Source organism: Aureobasidium melanogenum (genome assembly GCF_000721775.1).
Source record: "Aureobasidium melanogenum CBS 110374 unplaced genomic scaffold scaffold_27, whole genome shotgun sequence".
NCBI lineage: Eukaryota > Fungi > Ascomycota > Dothideomycetes > Dothideales > Saccotheciaceae > Aureobasidium > Aureobasidium melanogenum.
In genome coordinates, this window is record NW_024470079.1 from 386995 (window position 1) to 403222 (window position 16228).

A 16228-nucleotide genomic window follows, 5' to 3' on the forward strand; every position below is an offset into this window, starting at 1 on the left:
CGACGCGGCCTGTGACCATGGTCTCTATGGCTGCCACCTGCGCAGCCTTCTAGGAAGGGTTCTATGCAAGACCTGGAGATGGCGTCAGAATAAACTTTGTACCTATGTATGAAGCAAAAGTCTCGGCTCAAGACAAACGTTGCCGTTGGGGTACATCTCTGCCGAAACAGAACAGTTGTTCAAACAGTTTTCCGCCATAGATCTCTCGATGTACGCTCTCTGTAGGTATGGAAATCACTTAGTAGTCCAACGCCTATAAAGTTTGTCATACAGGACATCTGAGCTCGTAGTCAGCTCTAGCTCCTGACGCAAGACAGCTCGATCCGGATTTGACTTCGACCGCGGCTTCTGAAAGTGCGCTCTTTGACTGAAAGCAACAGAGTCCTCTGAATCTAGGAACGAACATGTCAAAGAATTGGCTTTTAGATGTCTCAGCCACTCGCTTCGGCTTAACACACCATCAAAGGCATTTGTTGATTGTCAAGCCAGTACGTTGTCTACACGAGGCGTAACAATGGACCGCCAGTATGTCGGTGTCGAGACCTGCCTATCGGAGAACAATCCGCTTAAAGCATACCTTTGTTGTGGCCTTGGAGCAGATCTCTCGTTCATGCTGGAGCAAGATCGCCATGTCATCTGACGTTTACTCGTCCATTGGATGCAGGCAGTCAGAAAAGACTGGAAGCTAAGACTGTAGCTTGGGATTTCAGATCGTATGCAATCCAGCCTCCTGCTCCACATGGATCTATTCGGTTCAATCACGTAGGAACGCGTGCATCTCCGCCATCGAGCTGTCACATATGCTTTTCAGAGAACCACGCGCCTGAGGAAACTCGTGGCGGCAACCTTATTTCTCGCCCGTACACGTCCGGATATGCCCATTAGGGTCTATCCACATCCTCCCGAACAGAACACCATGGTACACAGAGTCATATATCAAACTAGGATGAGCCTTAGCGGACAACCTCAACAAAGTGACTCCGTATGCTCGGAAGAAGACAGTAAAGATCTCGTATCTCAACATCTTACGCATGTCGGCATCCTCGACCCAAATCCCAGAGCTGAGTGCCTATGACATTCTCAGAATATGACTACAGTCATGGGGTCTGCGAGCATTCCTATACTGACCCATCGGATTTGCTCCAAGACACTTATCATCCACCCTTCGATCGATGAGGCCTCCGGATATTGAGTTCGAGGTGTTCTATGTATGGAGAGGCGCAACGCTTGAAGTCTGTAAGTTGTGGTTACAACGACAACTGTGCATGTTTGATCGAGTTCTTGCAACCATTGTATATGGCGTGCGTTCAAGTCTTCGACAGAGCGAAGACGGTATGCAAAGACTCTGCCGAGCGGAGATCGTGCCAATGACTATGTATAAGCTCGCGTAGATAAAGCTGTGCCAGCAACAGGTCTCAACCACTTCGACGCGGCCAATAACGCAACTGATCCAGAGCTTTTCATCAATCTGTCACCGACATAGACATGGTCTGGAGTCTCTCGCACGCACGCCTCTCGCTGTATCAACGCTGCGTCATCTAAGCAGGTTCGTCGAGGGTCTGCTTTGAGACCGTTGCAAAGCTTATTCCTCGGGTGCCCCGGCAGCTTATTTGACTGTTGAAGTCGATGTTCGTTGATGCCAACGTACCAGCACGACGGCGACTGCGGTGGCTGAGCTGACTTCACTCCGCTGATAACCTAGATCTTGACAGGGCTTTCTTGCAAACGCAGCAAAGGGTTCGAACCAACCATACTCGAGCTTTGAGGCTTGTTCGACACTGCACGTTCACGCGTCGCGTTGCAGAAATAGTCTGACTTTCTAAGGTTCTTTAGGTGTCAAAACGACTCGACCTTGATCAGTCCAGAAAGACCGAGGGACGGGGCTAGCAAGGCGAAAATCACGTACTTATCAAGCAAGAGATAACGAAAATACGAGTATCACGCTGTCAGGTTTCTAAGAAGAGAAAGATCTCGGATCGCGTCTGTTTCGACACCAGAAGTCAACGCCGAGACTAGATACGCCGTCGGCTGAGTCTCGGCACGATGCAGGATGAACTTCAGCTCTCGATTGATGTTTTATGTTAGACGGATAGCAAGACAGCCAAGCTCATAGAACTCTCATATCGTCGTTTCGTTGGTTTCTTTGCGCGTGAATGAGATGTCAGACAAAGGGAGACTGGGACCTGTGGTATTGAACGACGTGTTGTTCCAGCTAGAGCCTCCGTCCGCAGCGATCTTTGCAAACTTGATCCATGACCTGCCAACTCTCATGTGGTATTCTTCGCAAGTGCCAAATGCTGCCGACCCGCCAAATTTTCGAGTCGATTCCGTGTTGCCTGAAGGTGTGTCAGTGTACTGAGAAAGCCCTTTGAGAAGAGCGACTTACACTGATTCACGATTGCGTCGATCGCCACACGGCAGACTGACTCTCGAGCATATAGCGTAGGTCTCCTGCAGCCCGCGTTCTGAACCCAGACTTCGACCCAAGTATTGCCAGGGCCGCTCATCTTGTAGGGATAAGACATCCCCAGACCGCTTTCCATGTCGTGTGATTTGGAGATATCTGTCTGATTCTTGCCTGCAACATATTTACAAAAGTTGTCTCGAATGCCACGAGCGGTATCAGTGTCGAACCAATAATCGTCAGATAGATCTGCCGTGTCGGCGCAATCGATTGTTTGTGGAATGACCTTGCCATCTTGGTATTCGTTGGCGCGAGAGCAGGTCGATGGCAGAACTTCAGCTACCATCGGTCGCGTAGCTTTGTCCAATATCTTTGCTCTTTCTATTCCCATGTGATAGAACACGAGATTTGCAATCATACTATGACCTATCAGAGTAGGATGGAACACTCGATAGGTCTTGGCCTTCCAGCCGAGGCCTCGCTCTTCCAAACTAGTACTTTGTTCCGCGGCCTCAGGATCCTCTTCGTCGTCGTTGATGTCGCGGACCGTAAAAGTGGGATCGGAGGCTTGAACTTCCTCGATTGCGGACGTAATTTGACTGATAATCGTGTTGTTGCCATAATCCCGTGGGGCAAGTTCTGCCATAATCTTAGAATCTTCCCAGATATCGACCGAACCCCGCTGATAGAATACAGCATCTGCATTTTTCTTGTTTGGCTCTTTGATCCCATCCTCACAGAATCGACCACCGGCTTGTCCAACCCAGCTGGAGTAATCGACAAAGATGACTCTATCATCTGCTGCATTGATTATCTCCCCGAGCACACCGTTCATCTGGGAAACCGAGACATTCAATCGTGTGCGAAGATCAGTCGTGAGTTTTGTGGGAATCATCTGTCCACCAAGGAAATCCCAGCTAACATCGTTGCACTGTGTCGATTGTGCGTCGAAAAAGGGAGCGTACCCTACGTAGTATATTCTTCCATTGTCATCTAGTTTGGGCAGGGTCGCCGAAATTAGTGCGTTGATGTTTTTCCTGAATTCTTCAGATTGTATAAGGTTTCCAGCATCTGCAAGCCGGTCCTCACAAGTCGGATGTAGTGGCCGGAGACCGTATATACAGTCGACGAGGATTCCACTGAAGTCTGCGTCGTTGCCTCCAGCTGTGACGGTGACAACTTGGACACCGTCAGCGATTTGAGGTACTTGTATCTCCAAGATTTGTGATGATACAGCTCCAGAACATGCAAGAAATTGAAACTCTCGGGAGGTGTCGCCCATTCGTTCGTCAACGTTGATCAGACTAGGGAATGAAAAGTTGTATCTTTGACAATCAGAATCGAGGAGATAGCCACAGCCAATGCCCGCAGAGTAGGAATCGCCAATGGCAGCCCATTTTGTAATCCAGGATTGATCGTTAGGGTCCTCTCCATCCTCATCTCGTTTGTCATGGATTAAAGAGAGTCCAGAAGATTGCGGCTGCTCGTGTCCAAGATAGCGGCGATCAGGTAGGGGGAGGGTCAACGCGGTCGTTGGCTGAAGCCATGTTTGGAAAGACCAGGAAGACAGCAAAAGAAGGGAATTGAGCTTGATCGTCATTTTACAGCGTGGAAAAGATAGAGAATGTCGCCACTCGCCATTTAGAGGAAGGCTTCAGAAGACTAAGTAGCTGTTCTGAGGTTTGAATGACTCCGACCAGGCCGTAGTTCCAGTCAGCCAGTGTTAGGCAGTCTAAGGAGACATGATCTTGCCAATCCTCTCAATTACGATACGGTCTGTGCCAACAATCAACTTGCAGTGCATATTGTTCCACGATTCGCGCCACATGAAAAGAGGGTTTCAAGATGTTGCTCCGAGTCGTTGGTAAAGCTGCTCTACAAAACAGACACGCTGTTGAGGTGCCAAGACTACATTGGGTAGTGGTGGGCCTAAGATTGCCAACCCGTCCTGAAATTTCAATCCCAATGCACATTCATTGTGGAGTTGTTCTTGGGAACCTATCTTGAAGATGATCTGAAACTCTTAGGGCTTGGCTTTGGTGAATTTGGGCAGCCCTTCAGAAATTTTGCAATGTGAACAACCCACAAATGTCGAAGATTGCACCGAATCCTACGACTTCGTTCACGACACTAGTGAAACATGTCCTGATCGTGACGAGACTTGTGATCCTTCAGGGATCACAGAAGCATGCTGAGACCAGATGAATAGACACATACGCGGTCTGTCTGGTGATTTCGGAAATCGAGGCTTCCACTGGAGAGGGGTCCTGAATCCTTCCCAATCTTGCTTGAGTTCAGGCACGTAGCATCGGTAACCATATCCCTATCCCATGTGTCAGGTTGACTATAGACAGAGGAAGACCTGGGTAGTCAAATACAGGCTCTGCCTCCGGACTAGTGTGCTCAGGTTCTGTTTACTTCTCAGGAGAAGTATTGGCTCCAGAAGACGTCAGGATTTGCACAATCTTGATATGCGGGTCATGTACAGTATGTGGTTATCGCAGTAGCAGGATTACCTGGACATGCGGACTGACTTTTGGACCAGACATCGCAGCTTATCTCAGAGGATGTTTGGGCCTAGCCTTGCTGTTTCTCTATCTTGGTCCAGTGCAGGGTCAGTTGCACTCCACTGGGGTCAATTTCGATCAAGATGCCATGGACAATCGCTTCGTAGTATACACCTCTAGGGTCGTACTACAGGACAAGACAGCGACACTATATCCCACCGGTGGTCATCTGCTGGCATTAGCAAACCAAGCTTACGACGACATGATCAAGAGTTGCAGGATCAACAATTTGAAAAAGGACTGTCCTGGAGCCATCACTGTATTCGCCTATGAGAAGGAAATCCACTTCGGTAGCTCCGTCAAAGACTTCCGGGGTATAGAAAAGACTACTGACCCTCAACCATTTTACCATGCTTTCATCTACGACAAGAATGTGCAAGGTTTCGACAGATCTCGGCGAGGCACAGTAGCTCGTGTCCGGCAGGCTATGATACAGTGTCAAACGCAGCAAAGTCAGACTGTCATAGACTATAAACAGCACGGTCGCAAAGCGAGATGCGGCGAGTTTAATGCAGTCCTCACATATCTCCTCACCAGAGATGACCCAGAAAGCGTTGACTTTGGCGGCGATCCAGGCAATCCCGCGAGGATCTTGACGGTTGGAAGGCTTGGAGACGATCTGGATGTGGCGCAGAAATTTTTCGCGCCTTGTTCCAGACAACAGACAGGACCATCGACATATGGATGCAAGAATTGGGTCAATCGCCTAGGCATCCAACACCCAACCCCAGGAAGTCCAATTAGCATCCCTGATCCAGGTTCACAAGTGCAAAATATCAAATTGTGCGAGCTGAGCATAGATGAGAGTATGAGAGTCGCCGGCAATGGAGGCGGGCTTGACGCGGACAGCCAAAGTTCTTCGGAATTCGGAAACGGGATCGAAGATGACGATCTGATGGATGTGGGTATGGACAATCCCGGCTCTTCAGAATTCGGAGATGGGATCGATGATGATGATCTGATGAACGTGGATAACGACAATTCTTCTGATTTTGGAGGCGGGATAGATGATGATGATCTGATGAACATGGATCCCACCAAGAGAGGACTGATATAGACATGGCTACATATCGTCGGTATCAGCATGTGATGATCAATTGTCAACTTCAGGCCATCTGCTTTCCCGGATAGCATCGAGTGTGAAATATGGCGGATCTTGACCCGTGTGCACTGACTTTCCGTCACAGACACACGGCCGTTCATGCACCTTGTTGACCGAGACTTGAATTCCAGTCGATTCACCAACCGGCACCAAGGTAGCCCCAATAAGCGCAGTATCTCGTTCTGGCCAGCAGGGCCACTTGACAGAGTAGAAGATCAACCGGAGAGTCCTTAGATCCGGTACTCGCGCCCGCCAATTCATCAGGAATTCGTATGTTACATCTATGATTTCCTGATCGGTGTGTATTGGATGCCATGAGGGGTCGCAGACAGGGTTCACGTTGGTTTCAATGTGGTAGCCTTTGATCGGAGCCCAGAACGAGTGGTGATTGAGCCAGAGCTGGGCACCATCATCGTTCAGCCAGAGATGTTTTAAAGACGGAGGAAGTGATATTGCCAGTGTTGGCGACAATGCTTTATCGATCAAGAGCTCGAACGGTACGTGTAGCGTGGTTAACACACCAAATGATGAAAGATCAAGTCTCTGCAAATATTGATTGAACCAGTCATAAGGCGGAACTATGTGAAGGTGAAAAGTTTCCAGTGTATTCTGAACCAGACCAAGGGACTTCCTAAGGATTTGAGTGTTCACCAATCTCTCACTAGAACGATCAGGTGTGTAGTTAGCAGCTCCGTTGACATAAGGGTCGCGCGTCGGTGCTGTCGTCCAATAGTCATATTTTAGACTGCGCAAATGAGGACAGGCTTGGAGTAAGCAGGCAAGATTGTGCTCATCCAAGAACGTAAATGCCAATTCTAAGGCCTCTACACTGGTCGTTAACTGACCAGGAAGAATCTCCGACCAGAAATAAGGAGTCAGAGGTCGAGGTAAGTTGAGAGAAAGAGATTGGATCTGCGGAAGCCGTAACAGCAATAGTTGGAAAAAAGCGTCAGCTTGGGCGTATGGAGCTCTGCCGCTGCCCATCCGAACCGTCTCTCCAAAGATGCCAACAGAGGCTTGCAAGACATGTGGAAACTTCTGTTGGAGCAGAGGGACACCGATAATCGGCAGTGCATCTTGAAAACCAGGACCAAGCTCGAATGTCTGGAGTTCGGGCAGACAAATCAGAACAAGCGCAGCAAAAGCGCTGGGGCAGCCGTGATCGAGCCGCTGAAGCCATCCACTAGTGGACATTTGCGGATTGCACTGTAAAATTGGTATGATATGGTAAAGATCGTCGTGCGATAAAGCCGTTTGATGCGGATCTGTCCAGATGGAGCGAGGAACAGGACCAGCAAGTCGAAAGCGACGTACCGATCGAGCGATAGAAGGCGAAGATACAATTGTCCTTGCTAGCAACAATAACGACGGCCACGACTCCTCCGCACAGGGCATCTTTCTAAGGCAATTGTATAGAATACTTCGGTGCCTCCTGGTTGCGTGATTCGCTTCTCGGTGAGGCCTGCAAACCCCAGTTTGTTCACATGGGCAAGTGTCGAGCTGCATGTTGTCCCAGCTTTGCTCGCATATGATTATGGGACGCCGCCATGTCAGATCGATATGCTCGTATAAGAGCGACGTGGCATGCTCGCACCAGGTCTTGCACACACGGGCACAGCATGCGAGCTGGTCGCGGGCGACAAGCGAAAAGATCTGACGGAATATCTCTGGAGGCAGAGTTGAAGATGCGGTCATGTCGAATGTTGAACGGTCAACAAGAGGTTGAGATGAGAAATGCTTCGAGAGGTGAAGCTCATCCATGTAACTTGTTGCGAGATTAGGCCTGCGAGTCATAGCAGGCACGACCATGTGGTCCGGCCGAAGGATGAAACGCGCCTACCATAATCACGAGACAATGTGCACAAGACTCTGAGTCGTGATGCAGCTCCACTATGAAACACGCAAGACTTGACAGTATTGCAAGTGAAGCTGAACGCGTGAGCTCTGAAGTGAAAGCAAACGAAAAAGTCAACGCACGGGCCATCGTTCGGGCTTGCAGGGAGACCAAGGAGAGAAGACCTTGATGCACCTCAGGAATATTCACAGACTGTCTGTCTGATAGGACGTATCGAAGTGTTGTGTCAAAGTGTACAATGTTTCAAGCTCAAAGCTTACTAGCTACCCATCTAGGCTTCCTCTTCTCGACAAAGGCCTTGACTCCCTCGTGAATGTTCTCCCCCTGCAGAAGCTTCGGATATGTCTCTGCAATCAACTTCTCAGTCGCTGCATCTGCTCCCAAGCCGTCCCATGCTAGGTTGACGCCCTCGCGACTGACAATGACAGCGTCAGGACTGTTTCCTGCAATCTCCTTGGCCACGGCCACGCACTCATCCAGCACGTCTCCCTCGACCACACGATTGACCAACCCCCATTCCCGAGCCTCTTCAGCCTTCAACACACGTCCAGTCAGAGTCATCTCCATGGCACGCTGCTTGCCCACTACACGCGCAATACGAGGAAGAGCTCCTGCGATGGCCACAACACCTCGTTTGACCTCGGGGAGAGCAAAGGTGGCCGACGAGGAAGCAAATACCATGTCGCTGTTGATGGCCATCTCACAGCCGCCGCCGAAACAGATGCCGTTGACTGCAGCTATCACTGGCTTGCGTCCGCGGCGGCGTGACAATCCGCCAAAGCCTGAAGATGGCATCTTGGTCTCTTTACCTGACGCATTGGATTGATTCCACTCTGGTATTTCGTGTCAGCTATGGCGTTATACGCTTCAGAATAGTCCATACCTTTGAGGTCAGCGCCCGCGCAAAAGGCCCGACCAGTGCCTGTGAGAATGCCCACACACAACTTTGGCTCAGCGTCCAACCACTTCCACACAGCATCTAATTCTTGGTTGCCTTCTGCACTGATACAGTTGAGTTGCTTCGGTCGGTTCAACGTCACGACCAATATTTCTGGCGTGGGGTATGACAAGATGCAGTGTTTGGTTGACGGCGGAGAAATGCTGAATGCTGGGACTTTGGGTACGGGCGCCATTTTAAGCAACAAGTGGACAAGGTCAACGACTAAATGTTTTAGTTGAGTTGAAGGTAAAGGAAATCAATTGCAGATGGTCGCAGAGTTGTGTTTTCATATGCTCATAAGTTGAGAGTCGCCGAGGTGGCTCTGTCTTGGAGCTGCGGGGTGAGCGACGATCACAGCCGAGGACCACCTCCAGCAAATTTGAGCTTTGTCAAACACAAAACTCGTGCGCCATCAAGGTAAAAAAGATTATTCTTGAGCATCTGCTTCCAGGACTTCTGCACTACATTGCCGCTTGCTTCCATCGCTAAACGACACTCTACTGTTCACTCACACTCATCCCTTTCAGCAACACAAGCAAGCCATAAGCACCAGGATCCGGCACTCCTTTGGTTGCACTCTCGTCCAGATAGGTACTTCGCCCAAGCTTGGCCTCGAGGTTCTTTGTACTTTCCACTCCCTTTTCTGCTTCCACAAGAGCTTTATCGACATCTCCACTCGACTTGAGTGTCTCGACAAAGGGAATGAGACAATCCAACATTGTTCTGTCGCCCAGTCTTGCTCGTGTATAGTTTAGCAACTGATCCAAAGCGACCGACAACGCCGCCGCCACAGATTCCGTCGAAGCCAATGCCGAAGATAGCGAGGTCAAAAAGATACAATACAATGCTCCAGACGTGCCTCCCATGTTGACTTCGAGGTCACGTACAAGCTCGCTCAGGGTTTGAGGCAACTCCGAGAGATCCTTGTTCGCAATGAACTTAAGGACTTGTTTTGCGCCGTCACGAAGAGTGTAGCCACAATCACCGTCGCCGACGATTTCATCGTATCGGGTGATGGTCGGTTCCTCCTTGATTACTGCATCACAACCATTTTCGATGCGGCTACGGACTGCGTTGTCGTTGAACTTCATGTATCGCGAATCGACTTTGGTCAGATTGCTGCCTTCCGTAGCTTCGTCGGCCAGTGGATTTGTTGGTTCAGGTTGAGCTTCCAGATTATGCGTGGGAACCGGACAGGCCGAGATTGAAAATCCTCTGGCGAGATCTTTGTGTTGCAAAAGTGTTGAAGTGGACAAGCGGTAAGACAACCCTGCGTTTCCTACTGACAATTAGTATATGGACTCTATCAAGGTCAAGTAATACTCACTGAGGTAGGTGGCGATCTCCAGCCCAAGGATATAGTTCTCCAAGCGTGACAAGCCATTGATGTCTGAGTAGTGAATAGAATGTGTGATGCCGTCTTTTTGATTGAGGTGTGGGCGCAAGACACTGTCTAGTGCCTTTGCGATAGCATGTCTTGCTTCTTCGTAACCATCAGCCTCTCCGTCGGCATGCGATACAGCCGGTCGACCATCTTCCTTTCCAGTCTGGAAGGTCGACGTAACCGTCGTAGAGGATTCGAGAAACTTTTGCAGGACTTCGCGCGTCTTTTCGATTGATGATCTGTGAACAGTTCAGCATAGGTCTCTCGAGTTTTGGCTCGATCGCTTGCTTACCTCGTCGGCTCTGTCGCAGCACCTAAGAGGTGAATCAGATGATCCACCTCCAAGTCCTCCTTGAGCTCGACCTCTACCAACTCATTTTCAAGTGTTGTCAACTTCTTCTGCTTTCCGGATCTGAGGATGACTATGCCAGCGTGTTGGCGGTGTCCAGCTTCGTTGACCGCATGAGCAAGGTCCTTGCTCGAAGGTTCGCTGCCGCTTGCACTGTCGGTAACAACAGCGGTGATGTGCTTGTCCGAGAGCAGTCTGCTTGAGAAGTTGCCAGCTTTTCCAACCACTACAACTCTGACAAATTTGTCGTTGGCGAGTGTCTGGTCTACCAGCACTGTCTGACCTCCGGCGGTCTTGACAGCCTTGATGGAAGGCCGGATCAACGGGTATAGTGTGTTCCATCTTGCAGTGTTCTCGACATCAAGTTGCTCTCTTGCGAAAGGGATTGTTTGTTCCACGACGACCGCCATGTTGATCTGCGGGGTAGAATGCGGGGATGGTATGGAATACTTCGAGGCTTGAGATACCACGACAGCGAGAAAAAGTCGTGTCAGTAAGGACAGAGGAGAGAGCAAGAATCCCTTTCCAAAAACTGGGATCTACTTTGCTTTTCTTTCTCAGCTCTACTGTCCCGACAGCAAGTCTTCCGAGAACCGTTCTCTCTCACGACAGAGACGGCATGCCCCCCACGATGGAGCAAGCCACAATCTTTCCCAATCGGGTAATCCGAGAACTGGACCCCGCACCGAACATTCGGCGATCAGACCGACTGATGTCGTTCTTCTCGGCGGGGCTGCAAATTGTCCACCGAAAACTGCATTCGTTCGGGATGGATGCGTCAATTTGGCAACTCCGAGATCATGGCGTGGTGGTCTCGAGCTGTCTACATGATCAGCTAGTCTCGCAGCTTTTTCCTAGCAGCTCGACCTTCCTCCCTTGACCAAGCTCTGCTAGATACTCCACTGCTCACGATCACAATTTGACGCTTGCAGATACTAGATTGCATTATGGCAGCAGCAACAGAGCAAGCTCCTGCAGCTGTCAAAGAGACATTTCACTTTATCAACAAGCCTGAAGGTTTGAACCGAGCTCCGCTGCTATCAATATGTTCATGCTAACAACATGTAGATGCCATCAATGAAGCACTAGCAGGCCTAACTCACATCCACCCAAACCTCTCATACAACCCGCCCTACAAGATTCTCTACCGTTCAGACCTAGGCACTTTCCGCAACAATCATGTAACAACAATTGGCTTCAGCGGAGGCGGCCATGAACCAATGTTCGGCGGCTTCGTAGGACCCAATTACCTTTCTGCATATGTTAGCGGTAACATCTTTGCTTCACCGACCGCTGCTCAGATCTACGAAGCCATCAGAATGTGTCAACCGACCGATGGATCAGAGAGCAAAGGCACGTTGGTCGTCTGCGGCAACTATACTGGTGATATCCTCAATGCTGGACTTGCTATCACGCGAGCACAGGCAAGTGGATACAAAGTCAGATTTGTTCCTGTAGGCGATGATGTTGCGGTCGGCAGAAAGAAGGGTGGCAAGGTCGGTCGCAGAGGATTAAGTGGTCATCTCATGGCTTTGAAGAGTGCTTGTGCACTGGCTGCCAAAGGAGAAAGCTTGGATCGTGTGACCGAAGTCATGGAATATGTTGCTGCCAACGTCGGCACTGTAGGAGTTGCTTTCGACCGGTGAGTATCGTCCACAACATGCATGAAGGATCAAAACTGATTGAGATTAGTGTTGCGTTGCCGAATGCCACACTGACCGACTTGCAAACTCTACCACCGGCGACTATCGAACTCGGCATGGGAGCTCACGGCGAACCGGGTTTGCGACAACTGAACCCTATTCCTTCACCTGAGTCTCTCACAACCCAGATGCTTGACTTACTCCTCGATGTCTCCGATTCAGACAGAGCATTCATCCCCTTCTCCTCATCCTCATTTACAGACTCTTCATCCGCGGCTTCCGACAAAGACAATGAAGTTGTGATCCTACTCAATTCACTTGGCAGCACAAGCGACGAGGTGCTTGCACGCTTCGCCGAGATAGCGATTGCAGATCTGACCAAGCGCGGCTTTGTGGTTAGAAGGGTTACTCTGGGTCCTTTGGTGACGAGTCTGAAGATGAGTGGTTTCGGCATCACCGTCTGGCGATTGCCGCCTGCTAGTGAAGAAGCAATGACGAGGGATGAGGCTCTGGAGCTTTGGGATACCAAGGTTGATGTCGCTGCTTGGAGACAGTAGTGGGCTGTTGCCTTCTTGCTTAATCATGTTGCGATTTTGCACATTATGGAAACGATGCTTCTGTGTACAACTCAGGCAAAAATGTTTTGAAATTCTAGCCAATGTTGTGATTTGGTTTATACTCAGCGTGTTATGTTTTCTTGACCATGCAGGTTGGTCATTCGACAAAATGACGTCTGACAAACTTGCGTCCACGCTTGCTTTGCTATCGGACATGGTGCTTTCTGTTGCACCGAAGCATGCACTTTTGGGTTTGAAATCACGAATCAGAGGTTGGAAATACTTTGCTCCGAGCTTGTGTAAGCAGCCAGCGAATATGCTTGGTCATCGCAAACACATTCCTGAATCCTTCCGCGTCGGTACATTTCACATGCGTCGCTGGTCTGGTACCTGTATATGAACAGCCATGACAGCCCAAGTTCTTGAGTTTGAACTCGTTATCACGATTCTAGTTTGCTGATTTAGCTTTATCCGAACATTTACTTTTACATTTCTACATTTGCTCTCGCGAAAACACCATGCCATACACCGTCCTCATCTCCGGCGCTAACAAAGGTCTCGGACTCGGCTTGTTGGAGAAATACCTCAGTCGCCCAGACACCACCGCTATAGCCACTGTGCGCGACCCTTCCAGCAAAGAAGCCCAAGCCCTCCGCTCCATCCCCAAAGCCTCCGGCACCAACCTCCTCATCGTCAAGGTAGAAAGCACCTCCGACACTGACTGCGCTACCGCCATCTCCACCATCAAAGACCAAGGAGTCTCTCACCTAGATCTCGTGATCGCAAATGCTGGGTACTATTCCGTCCCGCCCGAACCCCAGGTCGCGAAAATTAGTACGAAGTTGCTGATGGAGCATGTGAATGTCAATGCTGCGGGTTCAATCAGGCTTTTTCAGGCTACTTTGCCTTTGCTCCAAAAGGCCAAGAAACCGGTGTTTATGTACATGTCGACGTTGGCGGGATCCATCACGGCTACTGGAGATGTCCCGTTCCCTGTCGGCGTTTATGGTGCTTCCAAAGCGGCGGGAAACTTCTTGACTCGCAGGGCGCATCAGGAACATCCTGAGTTGATTATTTTTGCCATGCATCCTGGGTTTGTGTTTACCTTATTTTACTTTGGGAAGAGTTTGCTGATTGTTGTTCGGTGACTAGTGCTGTCAAGACACCGGGAGCAATGCCTGTCATTGATAGCTTGGACATGGACAAGAACTTCCCGGATATGTTTGTTGAAATTGACAAGAGTATTGATGGGATGGTGAACAGAGTAAGTCGCACAACTTCTGAAGAAAGAACCTTCTACTAACTTGTACCCAGATTGACGGCGCGACCAAAGAGGACACCTCGGGCAAGTTCTGGTCATTCGATGGTTCTATCTTGCCTTGGTAGATTTGGCACGCTATGTCTGGATGCGATGGTGAGCGAGCTGATCCGCTCTATCACGGGGTTTGAAAGTCGCGCAGGTCTGAAAGTTGGTCCGCTCCGCTCGAGATTGGCAAGAGAAACAAAGACGGCTGACTAATCACGCTTCATTGTAGTTGGTGGAGCGACCCTGTCACAAAAATTGATCTTTCGTTGATTCAACATTGAGTCAGGAATCTAGACACTCCTTTGATTTTTTATATAGAATGCAAAATTATACGTCTTCATCTGGTCCTGATGTGGAAAAAGCTGTTGAGCATCTCAAACACTGTGTATCGTCCGATCCGTTCGGTGGCTTGCTGGATGTAAAGCCATTAGAACATGGTACGACACCCTCTGATAGACGAAAACAGATCATTACATATGTATATATGCTTTGAGAAACACAAATATGTGGTTCGTGAACCGTCCTATATTCCTGCACGAAGCTCAAGCCGTGCGATATCAATCTTGCGATGACTGGCGAACACAAATGACGACCATTCCTTGCAGCTTTCGTGACCCTTTGCTTCCAGAACATCTAGAATGCCACACCACTTTTACTGGCACCAGGGTACTTGCCAAGCAGACCAGAAAGTAGATCAGTCCCATCCAAAGTCATATCCTTGAACGCAGGGCAATTGAGACTCAACGATGGGTCCACAACAGCGTCAGTGACAAACTTCAGCGGAACCTCAAGTGTCTTGAACAGCGAGGACAGCGAGTTAGGCGCGAATGTCTTGACAATTTCAAGCACAAAGCAAACAAGATTGTTCTCTTCAAGCAGTGATGTCGCGTTCAGAACACCTCCAGTGATGTCTTCGAGATCTAGGCCGGCGAAACTGTCGACAGTACCTAGGTTTCCTCCGATGCTGGCTAGGATGGGGTATTTGAGGAACCACGCTACCAGATCTACGTTGAGTTCGACGAGACCGTAGTCGATGGGTCGTCTGTACCAATTCGCGGGGATCTGCTCGTGACCTTTTCTGTACACGAGTTGACCATTCTCTTCGTAGACAGCATAAAAGCTGGCAAAAACATCCTTTGCTGAAAGTGTGTCAGTTGTGATGTTCAGAAATTGTCTCGAGCGTGAAATGACTTACTCAAGTGACCACCCATGGGGTTCTCTTCAGTGTGATTGCTCAGTATACGTCCAGTGAAGGCATACCCTGCGTTGCGAGCAATCATGCCGGTGTACGGGCCATAGTAGAAGTTGGGGTTGCTCGATACACTCTCTTGAAACCGCTTCGCTGCACGTGCACCAATATCGTCCATGGTGAGAAACTCATTGTCTGAGGAGTCATAGGCTTCCAAGAAGAGGGTCATGTTCATGGTGGATGCGTCGCCAGTAACATACAAATCGTCGCGCGTGTTAGAAGAGTCTGACTCGATCCAGTTGTGAGCACCATCGAGGCCTCTAGGCGTGCCGAGTAGTCCCAAAAGGTTGCCGAGTATGTTGTTGGACTTCTGACTCTTGCCACCTATAGAGAATCCAGGTTTCAGGGACAGCGGATTGCCGACGCCCACGGTACCCATGACTGCAAGGACGGTTATCAATTCGATACCCATGCCGTACACTATAGACCGTCAGCGGTTCGCTCGATGGAGCACTTGTAACTGCACATATGCTCCTACCTTGATTGACGGCAGCAATAACTTCGAAGAACTGTTCGTGAAACGCTCATATCAGTTATCGAACTCCGATCAGGCACCATAACAACGTACTCCAGCAATACCATCACGAGATATATAACCATGATTGGCAAGCGCATTGAGTCCAGGACAGGGGCCTCTTTGGTCGCCATTCTCGAAGTCCGGTGGCTGGAAAGCATGTTTGCCAGTCACTATCTGATATCAGCGAGGATATCCTCATGGCAAAAGCCGACAAGACACGAACCATCGATGGGTGTAGTCATGGGGTCGAAGAACAGACGCTTCTCCTTCAGATGTAGGAGGGTCTCACGCAACCCTTCTGGGGAGACCGTAGATTCACTCAAGGCATTGTATTGGACAAGCTTTGCAAGGTTCT

The 16228-nt window shown here is 49.7% G+C and overlaps 9 protein-coding genes across 9 annotated transcripts; 3 read left to right on the forward strand and 6 right to left on the reverse strand.

Moving 5' to 3' along the window:
- Positions 1 to 3059: 3059 nt before the first annotated feature.
- On the reverse strand, positions 3060 to 4004 carry M437DRAFT_58000 (SGNH hydrolase; the record flags this gene model as incomplete). Its single annotated transcript, XM_041023317.1, has 1 exon — positions 3060 to 4004. A coding segment is annotated over one exon (945 nt), but the record flags the coding sequence as incomplete, so codon positions are not given.
- Positions 4005 to 4734: 730 nt separating this feature from the next.
- On the forward strand, positions 4735 to 6028 carry M437DRAFT_69485 (uncharacterized protein; the record flags this gene model as incomplete). The annotated part of the gene is made up of 2 exons (XM_041025289.1): positions 4735 to 4891; positions 4950 to 6028. 2 exons carry the CDS (start codon positions 4735 to 4737, stop codon positions 6026 to 6028), a joined length of 1236 nt encoding a protein of 411 aa, XP_040876158.1.
- Positions 6029 to 6064: 36 nt separating this feature from the next.
- Positions 6065 to 7057, reverse strand: M437DRAFT_57737 (uncharacterized protein; the record flags this gene model as incomplete). Its single annotated transcript, XM_041023271.1, has 1 exon — positions 6065 to 7057. The coding sequence occupies one exon, from the start codon at positions 7055 to 7057 to the stop codon at positions 6065 to 6067; it is 993 nt and encodes a 330-aa protein (XP_040876159.1).
- Positions 7058 to 7537: 480 nt separating this feature from the next.
- On the reverse strand, positions 7538 to 7768 carry M437DRAFT_58076 (uncharacterized protein; the record flags this gene model as incomplete). Its single annotated transcript, XM_041023332.1, has 1 exon — positions 7538 to 7768. A coding segment is annotated over one exon (231 nt), but the record flags the coding sequence as incomplete, so codon positions are not given.
- Positions 7769 to 8177: 409 nt separating this feature from the next.
- On the reverse strand, positions 8178 to 9061 carry M437DRAFT_88080 (ClpP/crotonase; the record flags this gene model as incomplete). Its single annotated transcript, XM_041028759.1, has 2 exons — positions 8178 to 8761; positions 8812 to 9061. The coding sequence occupies 2 exons, from the start codon at positions 9059 to 9061 to the stop codon at positions 8178 to 8180; spliced, it is 834 nt and encodes a 277-aa protein (XP_040876161.1).
- Positions 9062 to 9365: 304 nt separating this feature from the next.
- M437DRAFT_57867 (Dak phosphatase) lies at positions 9366 to 11011 on the reverse strand (the record flags this gene model as incomplete). The annotated part of the gene is made up of 3 exons (XM_041023292.1): positions 9366 to 10147; positions 10196 to 10491; positions 10545 to 11011. The coding sequence occupies 3 exons, from the start codon at positions 11009 to 11011 to the stop codon at positions 9366 to 9368; spliced, it is 1545 nt and encodes a 514-aa protein (XP_040876162.1).
- A 537-nt stretch (positions 11012 to 11548) lies between these two features.
- Positions 11549 to 12801, forward strand: M437DRAFT_78582 (Dak kinase; the record flags this gene model as incomplete). Its single annotated transcript, XM_041027011.1, has 3 exons — positions 11549 to 11618; positions 11670 to 12243; positions 12294 to 12801. The coding sequence occupies 3 exons, from the start codon at positions 11549 to 11551 to the stop codon at positions 12799 to 12801; spliced, it is 1152 nt and encodes a 383-aa protein (XP_040876163.1).
- Positions 12802 to 13319: 518 nt separating this feature from the next.
- On the forward strand, positions 13320 to 14187 carry M437DRAFT_78585 (aflatoxin biosynthesis ketoreductase-like protein nor-1; the record flags this gene model as incomplete). The annotated part of the gene is made up of 3 exons (XM_041027012.1): positions 13320 to 13894; positions 13954 to 14065; positions 14116 to 14187. 3 exons carry the CDS (start codon positions 13320 to 13322, stop codon positions 14185 to 14187), a joined length of 759 nt encoding a protein of 252 aa, XP_040876164.1.
- A 553-nt stretch (positions 14188 to 14740) lies between these two features.
- Positions 14741 to 16115, reverse strand: M437DRAFT_78586 (Cloroperoxidase; the record flags this gene model as incomplete). Its single annotated transcript, XM_041027013.1, has 5 exons — positions 14741 to 15246; positions 15303 to 15776; positions 15835 to 15865; positions 15925 to 16043; positions 16097 to 16115. The coding sequence occupies 5 exons, from the start codon at positions 16113 to 16115 to the stop codon at positions 14741 to 14743; spliced, it is 1149 nt and encodes a 382-aa protein (XP_040876165.1).
- Between the last annotated feature and the right edge of the window lie 113 nt (positions 16116 to 16228).